Here is a 25,220-nt window from a genome sequence, read left to right as displayed (position 1 = left end):
CGCAAGAAGATGTGAAAGAGCTCACTTTAGTATTTGCGCGCTGTCTGAGGCATGGGCGCGCACTTCTTGGGATGTTTAAACTCCCCACACAGCACACGAGCAATGAATTGAGTTCCCTTTCACATCTTCTTGCGCTTGAATGTTTAAATTGTCATTGCTTAAACTTCCGTGATGATGCAGTCCTGGCCCGTCAACTGTCCCGAGCATTTTTCATCTTCATGTTCTCACACAGTCATGGCACGAAAATACCATTAAAACTTAATTTTATTACATTATTGCCAATTTAGTGTTAGTGATTAATTTACAGCAAAACAAAAGATAACATCTATGATTTCATGTCCGAAAACATTATTTTGGTCTTACATTTTATAATAAACTCAGATGAGCTCAGCATTTTAATTTTAATTTTAAAGTGAACTATCCCTTTAACCAGATGAAGTGGGTGAGTCGCGATTGACCAATCAGAAGTGCCGAGCACACGTGATCGCGGGCGCGCATGAGCGTTGGTTCCGCTGGCTCTCGCCGTCAGTAGTTAATGATGCAGCGCGTGCTGACGTTGAGACTCGTGCCGCTCCGCGTCCTGAGGAGGAAACCCTCGCTGAGCGTCAGACCTGCTGCCAGCATGTCCAGCATGCTCATCACACAGCCCCAGTACAGCTGGCTGAAAGAGCTGGGCCTCGATGAGGACAACGCCGGCGTGTATAACGGCGCGTGGGGGGGACAGGGAGAGGTAAGAGGAGCTCGCGAGCGTCACGAGCGTCACGCGCTCTAAATATAGTAAAGCCGAAGCGGTCTCATTCTTTCATGCTGGAATATAATGTACTATAACATTCATTTGAGATTGTTGTGTGATGTTTGAATGATCTGCTCTGGTCAAGTGTGTGAACTTGCAGCTTCCTCATGAATGTACAGTTACAGTTAAGCGACTCTAAGGTTCAGAAGTGAAAAGAGTCAATCTGTTATTTGTGACTGAAATTAAACATCAGCTCATCTGGCAAAACATTTACAGTCTGTGAGGAATAAACGCTGATGGTTGAATCATGTGTGACATAAACGTTCACACATCTGCTCACATTTTTACTGTAGTTCTTTCCCTCTAACGTTACTTTCCTACACAATTGACTAATTGTTTAAGTTAAGAAATGGATAAAAGTGGCAAGTGCATATATCAGTAGTCTTCATGGCTATATGACGTAAGCGTAGAGGTTGACTAAGCCACATATAAAATTGCAAAACAATAAAGTATTATAAAAGTAAATAAAGTATTGATTGATATATATATACACAGGTGCTTGTCATAAAATTAGAATATCATCAAAAAGTTGATTTATTTCAAGAATTCAACTTAACAGGTGAAACTAATATATAGACTCATTACATGCAAAGTGAGAAATTTCAAGCCTTTATTTGTTATAATTTTGATGATTATGGCTTACAGCTTATGAAACCCACAAAATCAAAATCTGAGAAAATTAGAATATTACATGAAATCACACAGTAATTACACAGTAATACCATGGTCATTGAACCAGGTTTTGGTTCTTTTGGCAGTGTGGGCAGGTGCAAATCCTGTTTGTTTTGGCTTTATAGCAATTCTTGAATAAAGTTATTTTCCAGCTAAAGTTAATTTGATTTATTCACTTCGGTCGCAACGATCATTAGAGTAAACTTTATAGTTACCTACACAATGTGATGACTAGGCTCAACCCTCTATGCACACCTTGTTAATAATCCCCACTGGCTAGTACATTTAGTTTTTAGTTTTAGTTTTCTAGCCAGACTGACACTGCTGTATTAGCATAGCCCCGCCCTGAGTGAGTGAGCTAAACACAAACCCCGTCCACGACTGTTGACGGACACTGCTGTATTAGCATAGCCCCGCCCTGACGGACACTGCTGCATTAGCATAGCCCCGCCCTGAGTGAGTGAGCTAAACACAAACCCCGTCCACGACTGTTGACGGACACTGCTGTATTAGCATAGCCCCGCCCTGACGGACACTGCTGCATTAGCATAGCCCCGCCCTGAGTGAGTGAGCTAAACACAAACCCCGTCCACGACTGTTGACGGACACTGCTGTATTAGCATAGCCCCGCCCTGACGGACACTGCTGCATTAGCATAGCCCCGCCCTGAGTGAGTGAGCTAAACACAAACCCCGTCCACGACTGTTGACGGACACTGCTGTATTAGCATAACCCCACCCTGAGTGAGTGAGTTAAACACAAGCCCTGCCCACGACTGTTGACGGACACTGCTGTATTAGCATAGCCCCGCCCTGAGTGAGCTAAAAACAAACCCCGCCTACGACTGTTGACGGACACTGCTGTATTAGCATAACCCCGCCCTGACGGACACTGCTGCATTAGCATAGCCCCGCCCTGAGTGAGTGAGCTAAACACAAACCCCGTCCACGACTGTTGAAGGACACTGCTGTATTAGCATAGACCCGCCCTGAGTGAGTGAGTTAAACACAAGCCCTGCCCACGACTGTTGACGGACACTGCTGTATTAGCATAGCCCCGCCCTGAGTGAGCTAAAAACAAACCCCGCCTACGACTGTTGACGGACACTGCTGTATTAGCATAACCCCGCCCTGACGGACACTGCTGCATTAGCATAGCCCCGCCCTGAGTGAGTGAGCTAAACACAAACCCCATCCACGACTGTTGACGGACACTGCTGTATTAGCATAGCCCCGCCCTGACGGACACTGCTGCATTAGCATAGCCCCGCCCTGAGTGAGTGAGCTAAACACAAGCCCCGTCCACGACTGTTGAAGGACACTGCTGTATTAGCATAGCCCCGCCCTGACGGACACTGCTGCATTAGCATAGCCCCGCCCTGAGTGAGTGAGCTAAACACTAGCCCTGCCCACGACTGTTGAAGGACACTGCTGTATTAGCATAGCCCCGCCCTGAGTGAGTGAGTGAGTAAACAAGTTTTTATATGCTGTCGTAATCTAAATTTATAGTAATAAAAATCATTTAGTTCAGTTAGAGAACAGACACTACAATTCAACTGAAGACACCTGTTCAGTTCAGCGTGACCCGAACAAGAGTCGCAGCAGGAGTCAGATTTCAGTTATCATTTACCAGTCAGATTTATTTCAAAGCGAAATTTAAAAGCGCCTATTTCAGTGAGTTTTTCATTGTACTGTTTTGTTGTTGTTTTTCATTAACCCTCTGAGGTCTGAGCTGTTTTCTGGGCCCTGGAGGTGTTCTGACATGCTCTGACATTTCTGGTTATTTCTGTTACTTGTGACATTTTCATGGCTAAAGTCTAATTACACTGTATTCAGCACAAACTCTGCTACAATAATATATCAGCAGCATGTATGTAAAAGTTTGTAGTTTTGAGATAATGACATTTATGCGTGGTTTTTGAAAATACAAAAAAAAATTCTCACTGAAATAAGGCCATGAAACCCATACTGATTATTTCTTCACAAGACTTTTGAAAATTGTATGACGTAGCCTAGAATATTTGCTGCAAAACTATGTGAAAATCACCCTGACTGCTCATTCAGATAAGACAATATATTGATTTAAAAATTTTACGACGTGTTTTGTGTGAAAAAGCCTTATGCGAGAGCTCATTAATATGTAAGCTTTTCTCACCTGAGAAAGACAAAGAACCTCCCCTAACGGCCCTATTAGGAGCTATCAGGCCCCTATCATTCTGAGCAACCTTGCACAATACTGTAAATGAGGAGATTTAAAAAATAATGGCTTTTAAATTGTTTGGATTTATTTACAACACAACATAATCCAAAGATACACAACAAATGCCAAAAAAGCACTTCAAAGACAGAGACCTTTGTGCCATTCCTAAAAACATTGTACATACCTTTCATTTCCAAGATTTTCACTTTACCATGTTCACGTACTGAGACTCATGTGAATGTTGAAGTCCTCAGTGGCATCTGGGACCTGAAAAAAAAAAAAGTGAACATACTGATATCAAGAGAAAGGCCTGCACGATTTTGGAAATAAATATTAGATTTTTCTGGTTAAAATTTCTTTTTAAAATTCCTTTTTAAAATTCACAGAATACACACACACACACACGTTTCCAACGATATATAATATAATGAACACCAGGTTTGTTGTGCCTTGTAGGCATAAGGTATATGCGCAGTGCGGATAAAATAATAATAACAATAAATAACCTATAGCAGCCTATAAATCTTCCAAAAGAAGCTAGAGAAAAATATATTGATTATCATGTTACTTCAAATGTTTTCATCCGTTATGATGATATGAAATGAGATAATAATAAAAACATGAAGCCGTTTGGTGCGTTTTGCTTTCATCCAAAATATGATACATTCAAACGCGATCGCTTGCAAAATATGATACATTCAAACGCGATCGCTTGCAAAATATGATACATTCAAACGCGATCACTCTCAAATATAAAACATTATGGTTACCATAAACATATCTATGTTTGAGCAGATATCCACAAACACAGTAAACACGGGTCTAAATATTATAATATTCCCCATATATCTAGCAACAGTTCAGCTGCAACGTGACATTTATGCAACAATAACAAACTAGGCTATGTAAGAATTTCTTACCTTATCTTTCTTGTCTTCAAATCGCGTTCTTCTTCTACTGAGGCAGCCTAAATCCAATGTAAGCTCAGGCACGTCTTTCAAACTCGACGAAAAGTGAAGTGAAGTGTTTTGTTGTTGAGGTAACGAGCGCGTTCGCGTTCCATGTGGAGATTTGCATGTGAATATCTTTTGCGCGAGTAGGCGTGGCCAAATTAACTGTAATGAGCAAGCGTTTGAGAAGCTGGACATCTTGTTGGTTTTATACAAATTACTTAAACAGAGAATATTTGTTTTCGTTTTGAATCCGATCATTTAAAAGTACACACTTAAATGTTTATAAAGGTATATGGCTCATAAATGTGTGACAAGTATTCGCTGAGTTTTGTTTCAGTTTATAGACGTGCTCAAGAAAAAAAAGTTCACCGCGACAGAGAGGCAGAACGCACACCCTGTTTATTTTCTTTATTTTACAAAAGCACAATGTTTTGATTTGATTGTAAGTGGACACATACAAAAGGAGAAATATCACAGATTCTTTTTTTATATTTCTTTTTTCTGTATGACCATAAATGATGGAGTAATTTAAGTTTATAGTGCTACAATGTGGAGAAAATCCGGCAAAACGCGTCGGCGCGTTTGTCGACCTCAGAGGGTTAAGAATAATGATGAACTCACCATTCAAGCAATTGCCGCCCTCAAATTGCCGCTAATTCGCATTCATAATTGCCGCACAGGCATTCATAACCGTGCTTGTCCAGTTCATTACTCGCATGTGAGAGTTGAAGCTCAACTTCCATAGGAATGAACTGAAAACGCTCGCTCTGCTCCACTTGCTACACGCCAGTGGACACGCACCGTAAGCCATTTTAAAGCGAGGTGGAAAAGAGGGGAAAGCTCCCGACGTCCCCCCGATGATACCGGTAACATTGGTGTTGTCACACGTTGATTAAAGTCACATCCCTAGTCTTTGGGATTCTGCTGGGTTAGTTTGAGCGAGTCATTGCTGTCTGATTCGCTTTCAGTTCCTACAAGTCATGCTTGCATGTTTTTCTTAGCCTACCCAGTTGAACCCACTAAATGCGGTGCTGCTGCGTTGTTAATTCAAAGCATTGCAGAAATAAAGATCAATGCGGAGACGAGGTTGGCTACGTTAAAGCCGTGACCAAGGCACCAAGCCATGCACACAGATGTTTATGTAACCTGTGCTAGAAGGACATCTTTGACCGTTGCACTCGTGTCTTGCACAAGAGAGACGTGTGTTTAGAAAGCCATGTATAGTTAAAAGAAGTTCAACTTTTAAAAAAAAAAGTCTCGAGACTACTATTGGAGGATAATAAAACATAAAATTGAGAGAACTTTTTATTCATAGTTATCCTTTGTCAGTTGTTGCATTTTACTGTAAGAAGCATTATTGTGATGTTCTTTGTACAGGATGCTGTTTAATGAGCCATGTTTCATACAGGTGATCACTTCATACTGTCCAGCCAACAATCAGCCCATTGCCAGAGTGCGTCAGGTAACGTCAACTGCTTTTTTTTTTCATAAAACAATGCATTACTGAATAAACGCATATTAAGAGGCATGATTCGTTCCCTGAATGAATTTTGTCTTTATACAGGCAACCGTAGCAGAATATGAGGAAACTGTACGGAAAGCACAAGACGCGTGGAAAGTGTGGGCAGATGTAAGCTTTCGTATTATCAAGTATTGAGTAAGGCTGGGTAATACAAGCTAGGTGATGATATGGTAAACATCATAATGTGCACAATTGACGTATGCCAGTAATTTCATTACAGGATTTCCATATATAATGTTAGGGATGCACGATATATCGACCACATATCGATATCGGCCGATAAATGGTCATTTTTGATGTTATCGTTATCGATCTGATAAGAAAATAAGGCCGATATATCAAAGCCGATAGATAATAGATTATTTACTTCAGTTGAGAGATGTGCGCTGTTCGCCATGGTTTTGAATGATTGGAATCACTTCGAAAACGAAGATACAGTTAAGTGCAACATGTGCAGCACAAATCTGTCACATAGGCTTCATAACATTATAATAAGAACACGCCTGTAAAAGAATGTTGTGAATTCGTATTTGCCAGTGTTTCAGAGCGACGAGCGCATTGTGGCGGAAAGAGCCGCGTCTATGGAGTTAAGCCTTCATGACGAGCACAGTCAAGTTCGCTTGAGCATTCGCAGCATTTTGTACCATTGTAAGTTGTAATGTTAATTATGTGTGTATATATCTGATTAATCTAATCTAATATAGGATGCGTTTGGTTGAGTTAATGAACGATGCAGTAAGTGCTTAATTGTACCGGTGATCATCTTTTACTTTAGCGTGCGCAGCTCAAACAGCAATGCACATTTATAACTATAATTGGGACTGTCATATTCACTCACCTAAAGGATTATTAGGAACACCTGTTCAATTTCTCATTAATGCAATTATCTAATCAACCAATCACATGGCAGTTGCTTCAATGCATTTAGGGGTGTGGTCCTGGTCAAGACAATCTCCTTAACTCCAAACTGAATGTCAGAATGGGAAAGAAAGGTGATTTAAGCAATTTTGAGCGTGGCATGGTTGTTGGTGCCAGACGGGCCGGACTGAGTATTTCACAATCTGCTCAGTTACTGGGATTTTCACGCACAACCATTTCTAGGGTTTACAAAGAATGGTGTGAAAAGGGAAAAACATCCAGTATGCGGCAGTCCTGTGGGCGAAAATGCCTTGTTGATGCTAGAGGTCAGAGGAGAATGGGCCGACTGATTCAAGCTGATAGAAGAGCAACTTTGACTGAAATAACCACTCGTTACAACAGAGGTATGCAGCAAAGCATTTGTGAAGCCACAACACGCACAACCTTGAGGCGGATGGGCTACAACAGCAGAAGACCCCACCGGGTACCACTCATCTCCACTACAAATAGGAAAAAGAGGCTACAATTTGCACGAGCTCACCAAAATTGGACAGTTGAAGACTGGAAAAATGTTGCCTGGTCTGATGAGTCTCGATTTCTGTTGAGACATTCAGATGGTAGAGTCAGAATTTGGCGTAAACAGAATGAGAACATGGATCCATCATGCCTTGTTGCCACTGTGCAGGCTGGTGGTGGTGGTGTAATGGTGCGGGGGATGTTTTCTTGGTACACTTTAGGCCCCTTAGTGCCAATTGGGCATCATTTAAATGCCACGGCCTACCTGAGCATTGTTTCTGACCATGTCCATCCCTTTATGACCACCATGTACCCATCCTCTGATGGCTACTTCCAGCAGGATAATGCACCATGTCACAAAGCTTGAATCATTTCAAATTGGTTTCTTGAACATGACAATGAGTTCACTGTACTAAAATGGCCCCCACAGTCACCAGATCTCAACCCAATAGAGCATCTTTGGGATGTGGTGGAACGGGAGCTTCGTGCCCTGGATGTGCATCCCACAAATCTCCATCAACTGCAAGATGCTATCCTATCAATATGGGCCAACATTTCTAAAGAATGCTTTCAGCACCTTGTTGAATCAATGCCACGTAGAATTAAGGCAGTTCTGAAGGCGAAAGGGGGTCAAACACAGTATTAGTATGGTGTTCCTAATAATCCTTTAGGTGAGTGTACATGCCATTATAATGAGAACACTATTGTAATAAAACGTTGTGAATTCCCTGAGTTTAGTTGCCGTGTTTCAGCGCGGTGTTGTGGGAATAGCGCGTCCAGAACAGGGATTACACGTTCTGACCAGCAGAGTTAAATTCGCTTGTGCATTCATGTCATTTTGTGCAGATAATATATATGATAATTCGTAATATTAAGTTTATGTAACATAAATATCTGATTAATCTCACATAGGGTGCGTTTCGGTGATTTAAACAACCAGCTAGAAAAGTTATCCAGTTTCCAGGTGCTCGTTCTCTTCAGCTTCATCGCGCATGATCAAACGGCAATGCAAAACATTAAAAGCTATGATTGGGACTGTCATATTATTATAATTATACACTATTGAAATAAAAAGTTGTACATCTTTGGTTTAGTTGCATTCTTCAGCAACCGTTGAGTTGATTAACCTTCTGGCAAAGCCATTCAGTGTAATGTTCTTTGCTTCAGCGCGCGCAGCTCAAACCGCAATGATGTCATCTGAAACTAAGCCTAACATTAAAGATGTTTACTATTACTGTAATAGTAGCAATGTTTAATTCTATTTTCAAAAACATTGATGCATTATTAATAACTAGCATTTTTTTTGTTCTCGTATTATTTTCATCAACAATATGGTTTGATTAAAATAATTTCCTTATTGTCCGTGCGGAGGCGATTCCATTTTATTTATCCATGGCACATGCATTTTGTTTCTTTATATGCAGCCCAATGTTATCCAATGACTTGTTTGCATTATTTAGGTTTTTTTGTTTGAAAATTTATTTTTATTTATTTTACTCCTAAGGACTGAAGTTTGAAGTCTGAACTTAAAAATAAAATGTGGCCCTGGCATATCATTTATTCTCCAAGAGAAATAATTTACCTATTTTTCAGGGGTGAATGTCTGTCTACATTTGTAAAATGATACATTTATGGTAGAATCAAATGTTGTTTTGTTTGTCTTGTGTATTGCCTTATCTACAACACATGAGTGTAATACGGTAAAGGTAGTACAGGAGACTGACTTGGATTTCTCTTCAGTAAAATTAAAGTGTAAATATATCAGGCTAAAATGTGTATATACATCGTTATCGGTATCAGCATCAGACAAAATTAAAAAAATATCGGCATATCGAATATCGGCCAAAATCCAATATCGTGCATCCCTGTATAATGTGTAACTTTCCCAAACCATTGTTTACAAACATTTAACGTCTGTTGGGGAAATAGTAGAGCAAAGCCTAACCCTCTGATGCTCCTCATTTAGGCTCACACTCTTTGCGTAAAAACACCTGGTGTAACTTTTTTCTTTTTTTTTTTTACTTTACTGTACTATATTTCTTTACTGAAGAAATCTCCACCGTCTCGAAGACGCAAAAGCGATGCCCGATTTGTGAACGAACTGATTCTTTCCAATGAACCGGTTAAATTGGTTCACAAAGCGCAATGGTCTCTACGATCAACTTAGCTCAGTGCTTGGTTTGTGCATTACATGAGATGTTTAATTCTTGATAAAAGTGGTCCACAGAGATACATATATATATATATATATATATATATATATATATATATATATATATATATATATATATATATATATATATATATATATATATCCACTGAACCCTTGTCCACACGTGTCATTCAGGTTCCTGCTCCAAAGAGAGGTGAAATCGTTCGACAGATTGGAGACGCTTTAAGAAGGAAGATCAAAGCTCTCGGCAGCTTGGTAAGATTGCACTGAAATGACTGTAAAGATGCCCATAGATGAGTGACTGAGCGCTGTGACCCGAGTGTTGTGTGCAGGTGTCTCTGGAGATGGGCAAGATCTATGTGGAGGGTGTTGGTGAGGTGCAGGAGTATGTGGATGTGTGTGACTATGCTGTAGGACTGTCCCGCATGATCGGCGGACCCATTTTACCCTCTGAAAGTGAGTTCGCTTCACTTCATACATGCATATAAACAGGGCTGTGGTTGTATTTAAATAAATTGAGACACCGAGTGTGTTTTTCACTTGTGTTTTGAGGGCCGGGCCACGCGCTGATTGAGCAGTGGAATCCTGTTGGCTTGGTGGGAATCATCACTGCCTTTAACTTTCCTGTGGCTGTGTATGGCTGGAACAACGCTATCGCTCTCATCTGCGGAAACGTCTGTCTTTGGTTAGACTCGCTTTCCTCCTCGGGTGTCAACTGGATGCAGGATGATGAGTAATAGCAGTCAATGACTTATAATTCTTTTCACAGGAAAGGAGCTCCGACGACACCCCTCACAAGTGTTGCCGTTACCAAGTACGTCATTTACATGTATTTGTCTCTCTCCCACCCCCCATTCTTATTTCACATTTATTTCCGAGTGAAATGGCTTATCAAATAAGAAAAAAGGCAGGACTTGATTTGATGTATTGGTAAGGATTGACTGTGAGAAGGGTTGCCTGATCTGAAAGCCACTGGCTGAACTGCAGCCTTGCGGACGTCAGCATATCACATGAAGAGCAAGCTGAGGCATTTTGAATAAAGATTGCAAAGTCAAAAATGTTTAGAATTTTTCGTAATAAAACCAGTTTAGTGCATTATGACAATAACTTTTATTATTATTTATTAACAATTTTGCTTTCTTGCATGTGAGAAACTGTTAATCAGTGTGCTTAAAGATGTTTAAATCTCTTAACCTTGATTATTGTTCATTGACTGCTATTAGTATGCCGTTTTATGGGTTTAAAAACTCACGGTTCGGATCATATTACTGTTTTTGAGTTTCAGTTTTAAAAAAACTTTTCTTTCCATTTATTACTTAAAGAACACTTAAAGTACTTTTTTGATACCACACAAAAAACACTTGCCTAACTACTAAGCTGCTGTCACTTTAAGACCTAATGCACTAATCCAAAGTAATGATACACATCAAATTTCTTTCTCAACTGTTTACGTTCACTTAAGACATAACTGACTGTTTGCGAGAATACTTGCCGAGACGGGTATTTTGAGATTATTTTGTGTGTGTGTCCGTTCAAAACTCTTTGTATGCACACTCTGAGTGTCTGCGCACAGAAAACAGTGCGCGAGTACAGAATCGAGTTCTTTCACCTCTTCTTGCACTTGAATGGTTTAAAATTGCTTGAATCTTTAAATTGGCAAGACTTAGAAACACATGCAAATGATAAACTTTCACTCTATGATGGTTGAACTTTGCAACTAGTCTGGGCAAAACATCATTACTTGGTCAGTTTGATAAAGTTTTTACCATGCTGTAGAGAAATGACAGTTATAACATCACATCTAAAATGTAAGAGAGGTCTAAAATAAAAAGTTGTGCTTGTGAAGGTGGTTCAGGTCGATCAGCATGTTCTTCTTGACTGTTATTGCCGGTCTTGGGCTTGAAATATGGCAGAGTTGATATCATAGATAGTTAGCATAGTTACAGTAGTATTTAAAGCGCCTCAGGAGGACCCACCAGTCATGGTAAGAGCTTCTACATCTCCGAAACACGCTTTTAAGTTGTAGACCAATCATAGCAGACTGATTCCAGCTGACCAATCAGAGCAAACTGGGCTTTTCGGAAGGCGGTTTTAAAGAAACCGAAACTAAAAAAGAGCATTCAGAAAGAGGGTAAAAAAACAGTTGGTGCAACAATCTAAATGATTAGAAAAATGAGTTAAAATTATCTATGTAAACATTAAATTATGTAAAAATATTTTAGTTGACCCCCTAATCAAAATTATGAACCTGTCTCAGATAGCCCTCATATAGCTCTGAGCATTATAGGGGCACTTCAAAATAGGCAGAAACTGCTATAAATTCAATATTGTATGATACATTTAAAAACACTGACATCAGAGAATGTTTTGTGTATCTCTGATTTTGAGAAGTTACGGTTTCAAGTTTCAGTTCTTGAGTTTGTAGTGTTTTTTTCTCTTATATCCGGACCCTGATTTTGATTTTCTTTCTTTTTTTCACGTTCTTGTGTAGGATTGTAGCTGAGGTGTTGGAGCACAATCATCTTCCTGGTGCGATCTGCTCTATGACGTGCGGTGGAGCTGACATCGGGTATGTGATGCTTTCATGAAATTGAAATAAAGCACATTTATACTCTTATTAGTTTAGCACTTCAGCCACATAAGACCACTAGATGTATCATGAACATTTTGACTGTTATTCTGATACCATACACTTACTGTACAGAGAAAAAGCATTTAGTTGTGTGTGTGTGTGTGTGTGTGTGTGTGTAAGACCCAACTTTATGCATGTTTTGTAAGATTCCCCTTTCTGTTAAACATATTTAATTAGATTGTCCTGGACTTAATAATAGTAGTATGCTCTTTTATGAAGTTACCTCACTTAAGGACTTATTGAGATTATAGATTATGCCTGAAATGGTTTTGGTGTTTATGATAAAGGTTTTATCATTTGTTAATTTAAAAAATCTTGTATAATATGACTTGCTGTTTTTGTTTGTTTGGTTTTTATTGTATTTATATGATATTTGTATTTTTGTAATTACATTTTTGCCAAGAAAATAGCTTTGAATGCTGACATGGCACTAAATAAAACTGTGTGTGTGTGTGTGTACACAGCACGGCCATGGCAAAAGATGAGCGAGTGGGTCTACTGTCCTTCACAGGCAGCACTCATGTGGGCAAACAGGTGGCGATGATGGTACAAGAGCGGTTCGGTGGGTTTTATTCTTTATTTCACATATCAAATCATACAACATTATACACTCACATGGAACAGGACCGGCAAAGAACCTCGAGGCGGGGCTCAAACTCTTGTCGTCTGAAGCACAGCTGCACCATATCCTTTTGCTCCAAGACATGCATTTAGCTTTAATTTCTGTAATAAAGGGTTACATTTTGTGCTGACAAACAAACGATGTCCTGTGCTGCTAATTTGGAGTGATGATCATTGTGGGGCATCTGTTAGAAAGCACAAATCTGTTGTTCTCCATCTACATTCTCTTTTATTCCAACTGGCTGCTTTTAGGTTACAGGTGTCTAGAGATGTGGCTCTACAGAAGGAATAATAGCTTTTCTTAGTACAGTCACAGCAAGCATTAATAATCTCCATATCGGTATTGAGTTTTACTACTGACTTTTTAGGCACCGACCGAATTGCCTCGATACCATTGAGTATCAAAAAATATCTTGTCGTTCGGGACTAAATTTCGATACCTAAGGAGTTAATCTCGTCAACGTCAGTGTAGGGCTGGGTGATATGGCCTAAAAAAATCTCTGATGTTTTTTGTTTTTTTTTCACAAAAAAATCTGATTTACGATTTAAATCGATTTCTTTTCTTCCCCATACTTAAAATCAATCTACAAATTGTTCAAAACAAGTTTTATATTTTGTTTTGATTTTCCCTTCTGGGATTTGATCTGGATTTCCCCCTTGGGGTTAAAGTGCAATCAGAAACAAGCAGCCAAAAAGACAAGATGGCAGGCCCTGGCTTTGTGAACTGAAAATGTAACATAACATAAAATGGGTGGATTGGGATTGGGGGGGTGTCACAATAAGTGTATTGTGATTGTCAAAACATTTGGTAACTAAACAGAATTTGATTGTTTAGTGACGGTACAATGACTGGTATGCTACTGTTTTTATTATTGCTTGGCACAAATTTCACAATTTCCATTTAATTCAATTCTTGTGATTTGATTCTGATCTTGATTCAGTATCGACTCCTTTGGATAAATATTAGCTACAGTAGATTGGTTAATGTGTTATGTTAATTTTTCTCCCAAAAAAAATCTCACCTAACTAATGCTGTAAACATACAGAGCCCTGTCAGCTCGTATTATTATTAAAGGTTAAAAATAACATCTCAAAATAAATATGATGCGTTTTTTATAATAATAACGTTATGATATTTTAATGATATAGGTAAAAATATAATAAACATGTAATATAGTTATCATATTTAGCAAAATACTCCTCTCTATAGCAAATTTTTTTTAAGTCCAACTAACGGTCCAGCTATGGTCATTAAATGCTATCCTGAGGTAAATGTAACATTACGTGACATTGCCCTCCAGCTGTTTTATGGACCTCTTTCCGTGGTTAAAAAACTCTGATCGATCGATTCTATTACATTTCGGTAATTTGAACTTTATCTTTCAAATTACCTGTTGATCATTTGTGTTTATTTACTATTAACTAGTAGTAAAGAGTAACAGATGATCGGTTAACATGCCGGTTGAACTCTGTCAGAGATCTGTCACATCACAATTACAAGCTCCAAAACGGTGTTTATTGTTTGAATTTCGTAATTAAATTGACAGAATCTGAGAGCTGAGAATTTGTTTCATATCAACAGTAACCTTCTGTGTCAAGTCTGTCGGTGTCAGTATCCTCTTTGCTTTGTGATTTTTCTCTGCGTATGGAAATGAATGTGTGGCGTGAGAGCGTGTGAACAGTGACAATTGCGTGAGTCTCACGGTGAATGAGTGAGTTGCCAGCCCTGCAGATTCAGTTGTAAATGCTTGTGCTGCCGCGGTCTTGTTCATTTGCCATGTTGTTTGTGTATCTCTATGGCAAACGCTGAGCCCGTTCGGAACTACGGGAGCCCAGAGGGGAGTGTCGGCGGATGTTAAAGAGAAAAACGATTTTCATTCAAACAAGTCGATGTAAACTGCACATGCGAGTTAATCAATAAAATCGATTTATCGCCCAGCCCTACGTCAGTGAGCCAGTAAGCGTGCAGCATGATTGGCTGTGGCGAGGCATCAAGGAAAAACACTGGTTTACACCGGTTACGGCCAGAGATGGGACAATATTGAAGTTTTAAAATAAACAAGTGTTTAGTAGCATGTTAGTTTTTTGCTGTGGTACTGGTATTAAGAATTGTGAATTTCACTGGTCAATTATTATTGAATACTAAAATTTTGGCATCAGGAAAACCTAGAGACTCACGATTAATCGTTAAAAGATGACGATCTCAATCCAAACACCCATACGATCTTAATATTCCTAAATGACAACATTTTGACTGTCTATTTAACCTTTTACAAAATCACACCGGAACAGTGAAATCTGTGTTGGCGCTGCCGCTGATCCAGAGAGAGCTGTTATCACGTACCGTATAGGTAAACGGCTTCACAAACACTGTTTTCAACCACACAGTATCATTATTTCTTAAAAATAAGTAAATTACCTTTTGAAAGTCACTTGGTGCTTTAAATTAAGATTGTATCGATTGCATCATTACACCAGTAGGTGGCGACAAGTGAAATGTATTTGTCATTGATAATTCAAGAGATTTGTTCATAAACGCTGATTCATCCAGTTATGAAACAAGTGAAGTATTTATGAATCATTCATTTAAACTATTTTTAAAAATCATTCAAATTAATTAAACATTTAAAACAGACAGCAGCAATTAGGTTTTTGTCAGAACTTCTAGTACTTCTATTCGACTGGCGGCCCGCCGATCACCTCCATCCGGCCCGACGGCACCACCCTCCTCTTCTCCTGGCGGTGCGGCTAGTCTAGTGTGATGCGCGCTCCGACTGACCTGAGAAACGTTTTCCGTGCGGATATTTCAGCAGTTATTATGTGTGTCCCGTATTTCTGTCGACTGAAACAGCGATACCAATCATTCGTGAATTAATCATTCTTTTGGTTCGATTCTTTCTAAACGCGCTTGCATAACGGTCTGAAACTATTCGGGTTCGCTCTGTCACAGAATCATCTGAAGCGGTTTCTCGCTTAACAACAAATTGCGCTGTTTTCAGCTGTTTCACTAGTTGTTTCAGCACGGAGTTGAGTTTACTCCCGGTCCCGGACACTATTATTAAACAGCGTTGCGACAACCAGTGAGAAGCGTTTCAATTCGACAAACCTCTCTGTTACAAACCACAAATCACTCGATGATTTAACTAGTATTAAATCGGCTGAAACAGCCTCAACACCCTTACAAACATTTACCATGAATGTACTGTAGTAATTTACCATGGTTTGAGCAGAAATATGTAATATTATATTGAATACTGTTATAGTCATTTATATAGCATTAGGTGCGTATAGTTTTTGACCTGTGTTTAGGCATTTGTAATACAGTGGGAGTGAGTAGCCTGTGGTTATCAAGTCTCACTGTCAGAATATTTTCATTTAAGCATAATTATAAATAAAGTAATTCTTATTTCTTACGAATAGCTATGAGCTTGTGTAATTTATTTATTTGTTCCATGGAAAATAGTTGTACACAGCTGTAAATTATCAAGTTTTTCTTTATTATGGTCTTATAAATCTGCGTACTGTTGGGGGTACCACATTTCCAAGTAAATACAATACTTTTTTAGGTTTACTTTAGCTTATTTATTGAAACTGTTATGTCAATAAATTGTTCAACTTTTCGATTTGATAATCCGGCCCTCGAATGTAGCTAGCTGAATAGCCCTGTTCGAGTAAGTTGCATGTTATTTTGTTTAGTTGGTTGTTCAGAATTGTGTGAGAATTGTGATATATATTTGAAACCAAACAGAAAAATGTATCCAGAATCGTGCAGCTCTAGGAAAACCCTAAGACATTGTTTTGGTTCCTGACTTGACTCATGGTTTTAAGAGTGAATATTTTGATTTTTTACAGGTCGTCAGCTACTGGAGCTGGGAGGAAATAACGCCATCATAGGTTTGTTGCATTTAATTAATTAAAAAACAATTCTTTTTGTTGGAATAAGTTGTATAAAGGTCCTTTCACACCAACGACGATAATGATAAAGTTCTAAAAAATTGTTATAAATATAAAGAAATAGCAGTTCACACACCACAGCTGTAAGGATATCGTTTGAATCACTTTCAGAAACATGTTTTCCAACTGATGAACAATAAAAAAAAAAATATCGACAGCCAATCAGAATCTACTCCGCTTTAAAGAGCTTGAGCATTTAAAACAGCAGACGACAAAACTGCAGTGCACACTTATAATAAACAGTTATCATTTGTTGGTGTGGACGCTAATACAGTTATAGTTTTTATAGTCTTTTGAGTAGTTATAACTGAATAAACTGTAGGGCTGCAACAACTAGTTGATATAATCCATAATGAAAATAATTGACAAATTTTATTAGTCACAGAGGAACTCTGTCAGTGATGTGACTTTACAGTAATGAACAGCGTATTTCTGTCTCTTGAAAAACTCTGAAGGTCACAGAGTGAACGAGCTGCTGCAGAGCTGCATGACCCATGCCCAAAGCAGGACAAAAAACATGATTAAACTCTTTAAAGATGCTTGTGAGCCGTTTAGTTCTTATTGTTGGATATTAAATTTAGCTTGTAAATTGACAATAATTACTTGAAATCGTACTGATATAGCAAGTAATGATACATGAGAACAGTAACTGTAATGGGACAGAAGTATAAAAGGTTTAACATATACTAAAATGACAGTAATATGTACTAGGGGTGTGCATTGGCACTGCCCTCACGATTCGATTCGATTACGATTCACCAGGTAACGATTCGATTCAATTCGATTCTACGATGCATTGCGATGCATCAAGATTCTACTGCACACAACAAGGCAAATTTTTCATCAGTCATGAGGCAGTACAAGCAGTCAGATATTGAACAACAGATTTTATTGGCTGCTATGTGTGTATTATCACTCTCCTGTATCTTTGACATAAATGTCATTAAATAAAATTTAATGGTACAGGGTATTGGATATGGCATTTTCAAAACTGAAAACTGAATAAGAAAACATAAATCACTGCTTTCAGTGCTTTGAATGAGAAATGTTTCTCTTCTCTCTGCTTTAGAACCATTTGAAATTAAATAGAGCAATAATAACAGCCAACTTTTTCCAGCAGTGAACATAAGTGTTTTTTTAAACTAACTTAAGTTAGTTGTATTGCCAACGTGCTTGATTTTAGTGTGGCAGGTTTTACACACCGTGTAAGGCCGGCAACACACTGGCTGCGTGGCGTGAGCGTCTCAGCTGCGTGGCGTGTCCGGTTTTTTTCGGCTCCCATGTTAACAGGTAGAGCTTGCACACTGCCTGCGTGACACGCGCGTCTCAGGCACGGAAAACACGTGCATGCTAGAAATAGAACTGACGCCTATTTTTCACGCGACACGCAAGCGTGTTGGAAGCGTTTCCAGGCAAAATAGAACAGGAAAAGATGTTTATATGTCATTTTGACAAGAATACATATTAATAAATGTTATTTTGATGTTTGAAAGTCCCGGAAGTAATTGACCAACTCAACTCAAGGCCAGAAAATAAACAGTGACATAATCGATTATGGCACTTTGCCGCATCGATGCTGAATCGTGCATGCCCCGCATTGCGATGCATCGCTGAATCGATTATTGTTGACACCACTAATATGTACTATAAGCAGAAGTGAATGAGTGTTCAATCTACCTCTTACGGCAAACCAGTTGTTTGTACTTTTATCATTGATAATTTATTGATTTATATTGTCCTGCTGCTTGCCTACATTCATACATTTGAATCCGTTTTCAAAGGCTCCACCTCCAGTTTGCACATTGTTTGGAGGATAAGCATTGGACTGGACGTGTAATTTGAAAGTAATTTATTTCTGTAAGAAATAATTGGAAGATTTATCAGTTATCAAAAATGATTGTTAGTTGCAGCCCTAATAAAATGGCCTGTAGGTAGTTAGTCTGAGGTAGGGTGACCACCGTGTTCTGCAAGATGTAAGCAATGTCCCACAATACCAAAATACAGTAGTCAACATTTGAAGTGGATCAAACCCTTTCATTTTTTGTAACATAAAAATTTTACATACATTTTTAACAATACCCATTCTTGTTTTAGGACAACTTTGATGAATTTTTTTGATCCACTTTAAAAAACTGTGATTGCCATTTAAAAATACATTTGTGCAGTTGCTGTGTTCTAGCTGGAAAATGAACCAACCAATGCATCTGTTAGAGAGGGTTATTTCCACTGATGACGACTGTGTGGATGAAGTCCAGTAATCAGTGTGGACCTCATCAACCGTGAACTTAATACAGCTACACTAGCCAGGACTTCCACACTGTAAAAAAAAGTCATTATGTACTGTATAAATATGAAGGAATTTTCCATATTGTTTATTTTTTCATTTCATTTCATTGTATTTATTTATATAGCACAAATAAACAACAGAATTTGACCACTGTGCTTTACAAGGTAAAAGTCCAGGAAACATGAAAGAAGGAGCAAAAATAAACCATTAACACATAATGTAATAGAACCATAATTGAGATTTAGTGAAATGCCCGGTCAAAAAGATAAAACTTTAGCTTAAATTTAAACTCATGTAAAGAGGACGGGAATCTCAAGGATAATGGGAGGCAATTCAACAGCTTAGGACCGACCACTGCGAAAGCACGACCCCCTCTCGACTTTAATCGGGAATGTGGCTGGGACAGATTATAACTGCTTGTGGACCGTATACACCTACCGGGCACATTCAAAGTTATAAGTTCAGAGAGGTAAGAGGGTGCAAGACCATTTAAGGATTTGAAAACAAAATTTTAAAATCAACTATTATGACGCACTGGCAACCAGTTAAGAGACATTAAAATGGGAGTGATATGTTCATGTTTGCGAACCCCAGTTAGAAATCTGGCTGCAGCGTTTTGAACCATTTGAAAACTGGGATATTCCTGCATATAAGGAATTACATTAATCCAAGCGGGATAGAACGAAAGCATGTGTGACTCTTTCAAGCTCTTTCGGTGATAGGAAAGACTTTACTCTAGATAAAAGCTTCAGGTGAAAAAAGCTTGATTTAACTACTGTTTATGCATTTATCCAACTTAAGGGAGGAATCCAAATTAACTCCCAGACTTTTAATTGTGGGTTTGATGTAGGAGTACAGGTTTGCAACATTAAAAGTGTTTTTTTCCATTTCCTACAGGGGGCCCGAACACAATAGCCTCAGTTTTGCTCGCATTTAAATGTAAAAAATTTCAGGACATCCAGGATTTTATGTCGTTTAAACAAGCAAATAGGGTTCCTAGGCCTTTTGTGTCTGTGCGCTTTAAAGGCAGATAGATTTGAGTATTGTCTGCATACAAGTGAAAAGACACTCCGTGCCTCCTAAAATGGATCCTAGGTTTTATAATGTATAACATGTATAGTGAAAACAGAGTAGGGGCCAAAATGGAGCCGTGTGGAAGGCCACAGGTAAGAGGAGCTACAGTTGAAGCAGAGCCTCCAGTGCCAACTGAAAAGGTTCTGTTAGTAAGAGACGACTTAACCCAGCTGAGAGCGCTTCCTCGGATGCCCACAAACTTTTCAAGGTGTGACAAACTATGGTCAACAGTGTCAAACACTGCACTCAGATCTAAAAGCATTAAAATTACAGAGTCCCTGTAATCGAAAGACAACAAAATATCATTCAAAACTCTTAATAAAGCAGATTAAGTACTGTGGTTAATCCTAAAACCAGACTGGAATTTTTCAGGGAAACTCCTTTTTACAGGGGTTTACCTGTATTTTGAATTATGCATTGCATTGTGTTATGTTTTACGATTAACGGAAATTTACGTAAAATTACTGGATAATGTCCTGGCAGAAAATGACCAGTACGTTTTCCGACTTAAGTTTGTTTACAGTGTAGACAGTGGATAAGCTGCTAGATCAAACAAGTTCAATATGCATAGATGGTACCTAATGAAATTTTAGTATAAAATGTGATTTTACTTCCTAGTCTGTTATTCAGTTTATTGTATTTAGCAGGCTGAATAAGTCCTGTGAGGTAAATTACATCGCATCACTCGAACCTGAGCAAATGGAGCGCCAGTCATAGAGCTGATCAGTTAACAAAGCTTATTAGCTGTATAAAGCATATTATCATCCAACGTCAGTTGTCACATCAGACTTTCCATGAATGTTGACACATTCTAACAGTAGAGAATCGATCTCTCTCCCCGTGCCCCGCAAACAGGTGCTCACCCTAGTCTGAATCACATCACACTTATTCATCCAAGGAAGTCTTTCTTTCCATGTTTATGTAGTCCATAAAGTCATTGCATAGTGTTTTTGTTGCAGTGTTTGAGGACGCTGATCTTAATCTGGTTGTGCCGTCTGCTGTCTTTGCCTCTGTGGGAACGGCTGGCCAGCGGTGCACTACTACCAGAAGACTGGTTAGTATAGCGTACTAAAGAGAAGCACTAGTTTAACCATGCTTTCTCTCTTCTTTTTTATTTGCTAGTTTCAATTTTTTTTCCATCCCTTCGTCTGATTGTTTTTCGATCTGCTGTCCTGCTGAATTAGATGCTGCATGAAAGTGTACATGACGAGGTTGTGGAGAGAATCGCTAAAGCCTACAAGCAGATCCGCATCGGTGACCCCTGGGACCGTAAGTTCAGCAGAGAATAATGGGCCTCATTCACTAAGAATTGTGTGGATTATTCTTAGTTCACAGGAGAACTTTTCACCCAAAATGTCCACCTAATTTACATGTGCGTACATGCATGAATTTGTTCTTAACCTCGTTCTGATGTTAATAAATCTATAATAAATAATTTGGAGTATTCTAAATGAGTGACTCCATGCTCTGGGTTAGTTATTTGCATAAAACTATCTCCACATAAGGCCTTTCTGCACAACCTTTCCTTTACAGCCTATCACACACACATTTCCTAAAGATGCACTCTTACCTGAGCGTATGTGCAGCAAGATCTTCCAACGACAAATGTGCAATCCTCATTTTCAGTATTCAAATACAGTTTTATTGAAAAATGTAGTGCATGAGACCCAATGTGTTACATGTCTGTTTGAAACACAAACATGCATTGATTCTTCTTTATTTGGTAACAGCAAACACTCTTTACGGACCTCTGCACACCAAACAGGCTGTTCAACAGTACCTGGAGGCCATAGAGCAGGCGAAGCAGCAGGGCGGCGCTCTGGTGTGTGGGGGAAAGGTAACGGTTCATCCAGTGCCAACAGTAACAGTATGATTGTCATTATTACAGCAGAAACAGGGTGTCTTCTGACAGTTACTGTTAATGTTGATATGATGTGTCCTTCCAGGTCAGTGTCTCTCAATCAGGATGCCCTTTTTAGCCCTTTAAGTCAAACGGCATTTACACAAAAAAAAAAAAAGGTAAAACAACGATGTCGGACGATTTTGAAGTTGGAGGAGTAATTGAGATTTTTCGCCCTACCCTGCATTTCTGAACCGAACACGCTTGACCTTTCAACCTGATTACACAGTGTGTGGTGCATCGCATAGCTAGTGCAAGAAGAGCGTTTGAGGTTAAAAAGTATACAAATAAATGTGGGAAAAAATACAATTATACATAAATTAGGAAATAAAAATATGAATACTCTTATTTATTTTACATTTCTTTGTACTGGACATTTATTTGTGTATATTTATGTATTTTTGTTTTTTTTACATTTCTTTGTATATTTATTTATTATGTCAGCTTGGAAAGTGTCTAGCTGCTGCGTTTTGAGCCAACTTGAGCGTACTTTTAGAGCCACGGGACATTCCCCCAGTAGCACAATACAAAAGACTGGAGGTAATGAGCATATGAATTAGTTTTTAAGCATCAGAAACGGACAGCTTGTGTTAGCAGTGTTTCTAAGGTGAAAATGCAAACACAGGCAATGTGACGATCAAAAGACGGGTAACATCCATAAGCACTGTTCTAGCATGATCCACCGCTCACCAACGGGATACTCATCTGTTTCAGGTTGCTGCTTTGAAAATTGTACATTTTGTCTCTTGTATTTAAAGCATGTTTGTGAAGTTAAAGCTTTTGCACCTTTTAACTTCCTGACCTGGATGATGCATTGAACTTGAGCACTGAAATCTGATTGGCAGATTATGGATCGCCCAGGTAACTATGTGGAACCCACTATTATCACCGGACTGCGACACGACGCTCCCATAGTTCACACAGAGACCTTCGTGCCTATCCTTTACGTGCTTAAATTCAAGGTGGGATATTTTATTTTATTCTATTTTGCATACTTTATAATATTATATGATTTAATCTTTTTCTTGTAACATATTTGACTCTGGTTTTAGACGGAGGACGAGGCATTTGCCTGGAATAATGAAGTGAAGCAAGGGCTCTCTAGCAGTATCTTCACTAAAGACATGGGCAGAGTGTTCCGCTGGTTGGGGTATGTGTGCAATGTAGCTTTTTGTTTACGAGTTCTTTGACAATAGCTGCTTTTCCACTGTCGGGCCAGTGCGAGCCAGGGCTAACAAACTCCTCCATAGAGCAACGTCACACGACCACACCATTTCACCAGCTGACTGAAAACTAGCTAGATCGCAAAATGAGCATGATGACAAAAGCAGTTGGTTTGGTTTTACGTTTGGTTTTACTTTACATAGTACGTTTACATAGTAGGGAAATCCCTATGAAATCCTTAGATTTTAGTTTTACTTTCCTGACTTGATGGTTTTTTTTCATCTCTATGATTTTTCTGTGTTGTGTGTTTTCTGGTTATCAAATGAAGACATAAAACACATTTTTCTTTTAATCATATGAAACCGTATGATTAAATACAGTAAATTTATTTTTCGGATTCTGTGATTCCGTCCACTTTTTCTGCATTGCGTAAATCATACAGCCCTAGCACAGATAAACTGAATATTATGGAAGTGTCTTTATATAAAACATGGTGAGTTGATGAATGTGTAAGAGCTGTTTGTCCAACTCTATAGGCCCAAAGGCTCTGACTGTGGCATTGTGAACGTCAACATTCCAACCAGCGGCGCTGAGATCGGAGGAGCGTTCGGTGCGTATCAGTACATCAGTACCACACCATTCTGTGCATCGCACTAACATGAACATTCACCATGGGATCGGGATGCAATAAGGGATCAGCATTACTGCACTCGGCCGTGCTGAAAGTACCGTAGACGTTTGGAAACTCCACCAGCAATCGAAGAAATGCAAAATGTGATAAATATTTTTAGCAATAGTTTGCATGAAAATAACATTAAGCTCAAGTCATTACTTTTTCTTTTCTTATTCCTTCCCCAACGATATCCCGTTGGTCAGAGTCAGGCAAATCCTTCAAATTTGACACTTGACAGAACCAGGAATGACTCAGCCAGTGTGTGATCTTATTGTGACGTGTGTGTGTGTGCAGGAGGTGAGAAACACACGGGAGGTGGGCGCGAGTCGGGCAGTGACTCCTGGAAGCAGTACATGAGGAGATCCACATGGTGAGTGTCAGTCTTCAACACAACCTCAGGAGGTTTGCCAGCATGCTTGAAATGAAATATAGTGTTTATCATGTAAACTGGATTCAATGACTTTTCCTGCTGGTCCCTGAGACTCTCCTCCTCCTCTTGCAGCACTATCAACTACAGCAAGGACCTGCCACTGGCCCAGGGGATCAAGTTTGAGTGAACCATGATGTTGCCTAGTTAGCAGTGGGAAATAGCATTTATGATAGTTTTATGTATATCTGTTTGTACTGCCACATAAAATAATCCAAAACAGCTCATCAGTCACTGACGTGCATTTTGTAGCGCTTATCCATGCTGTTCTTAAAGACTGAACACTGTTTATTACCAATAAACCATGAGTCTATAAAAGCAAAACTCTCTTAAGTGCTTTTGGGAAACGCTGCCCTGGACATGTTGAAAACTTTTAAGAAGCGGAATTGAGAAGGACTGGAAAGGATGATTATTGTTGGCCATTCAAATAACAAAAAACTCACAATGCTAAGATTGTAACTGAGAAGAATCTAACGTCTTTTATGCAAAGAACCATCGAGGAAAGGGTGAGATTTGATCTGGTCTGCATGAGAATTAGAGCAGCGTTGTGTGCGTGACAAGGAAAACTAATGCCATGCTTCCTAATAATATCAGTCAAAGAAATCAAATACAAGCTAGTTTGAAAGTTTTAGTGATGATCGTCATTCCACACGCTTTTGTCATCATATGTGCTTCATTTGTCTTTTCTCTCACCAACTTTTAGCTTTGACTAAGAGCAATGTGTGAGGGACGGAAACAATCTGACAGAAGCTGGTGGAGCCCAGAGGACATCTTTACCCATGACCAAGAATAGAGGTTCCTG

The 25,220-nt window shown here is 39.0% G+C and overlaps 1 protein-coding gene across 1 annotated transcript; it reads left to right on the top strand.

Annotated features, from left to right (window-relative positions):
* Nucleotides 1-472: 472 nt before the first annotated feature.
* aldh7a1 (aldehyde dehydrogenase 7 family, member A1) lies at nt 473-24,742 on the top strand. The gene is made up of 18 exons (XM_084104812.1): nt 473-730; nt 6,026-6,079; nt 6,182-6,247; nt 9,861-9,941; nt 10,019-10,142; nt 10,239-10,371; nt 10,456-10,500; nt 12,178-12,255; nt 12,783-12,880; nt 16,792-16,833; nt 21,214-21,308; nt 21,439-21,523; nt 21,985-22,091; nt 23,000-23,116; nt 23,207-23,304; nt 23,855-23,928; nt 24,286-24,361; nt 24,494-24,742. Exons 1-18 carry the CDS (start codon nt 536-538, stop codon nt 24,546-24,548), a joined length of 1,623 nt encoding a protein of 540 aa, XP_083960938.1. The 5' UTR covers nt 473-535; the 3' UTR covers nt 24,549-24,742.
* Nucleotides 24,743-25,220: the final 478 nt, after the last annotated feature.

The sequence above is a fragment of the Abramis brama genome, assembly GCF_963993115.1.
Source record: "Abramis brama genome assembly, chromosome: 25".
In the NCBI taxonomy this organism is placed as follows: domain Eukaryota; kingdom Metazoa; phylum Chordata; class Actinopteri; order Cypriniformes; family Leuciscidae; genus Abramis; species Abramis brama.
This window is presented reverse-complemented; position numbering and strand designations above follow the sequence as displayed.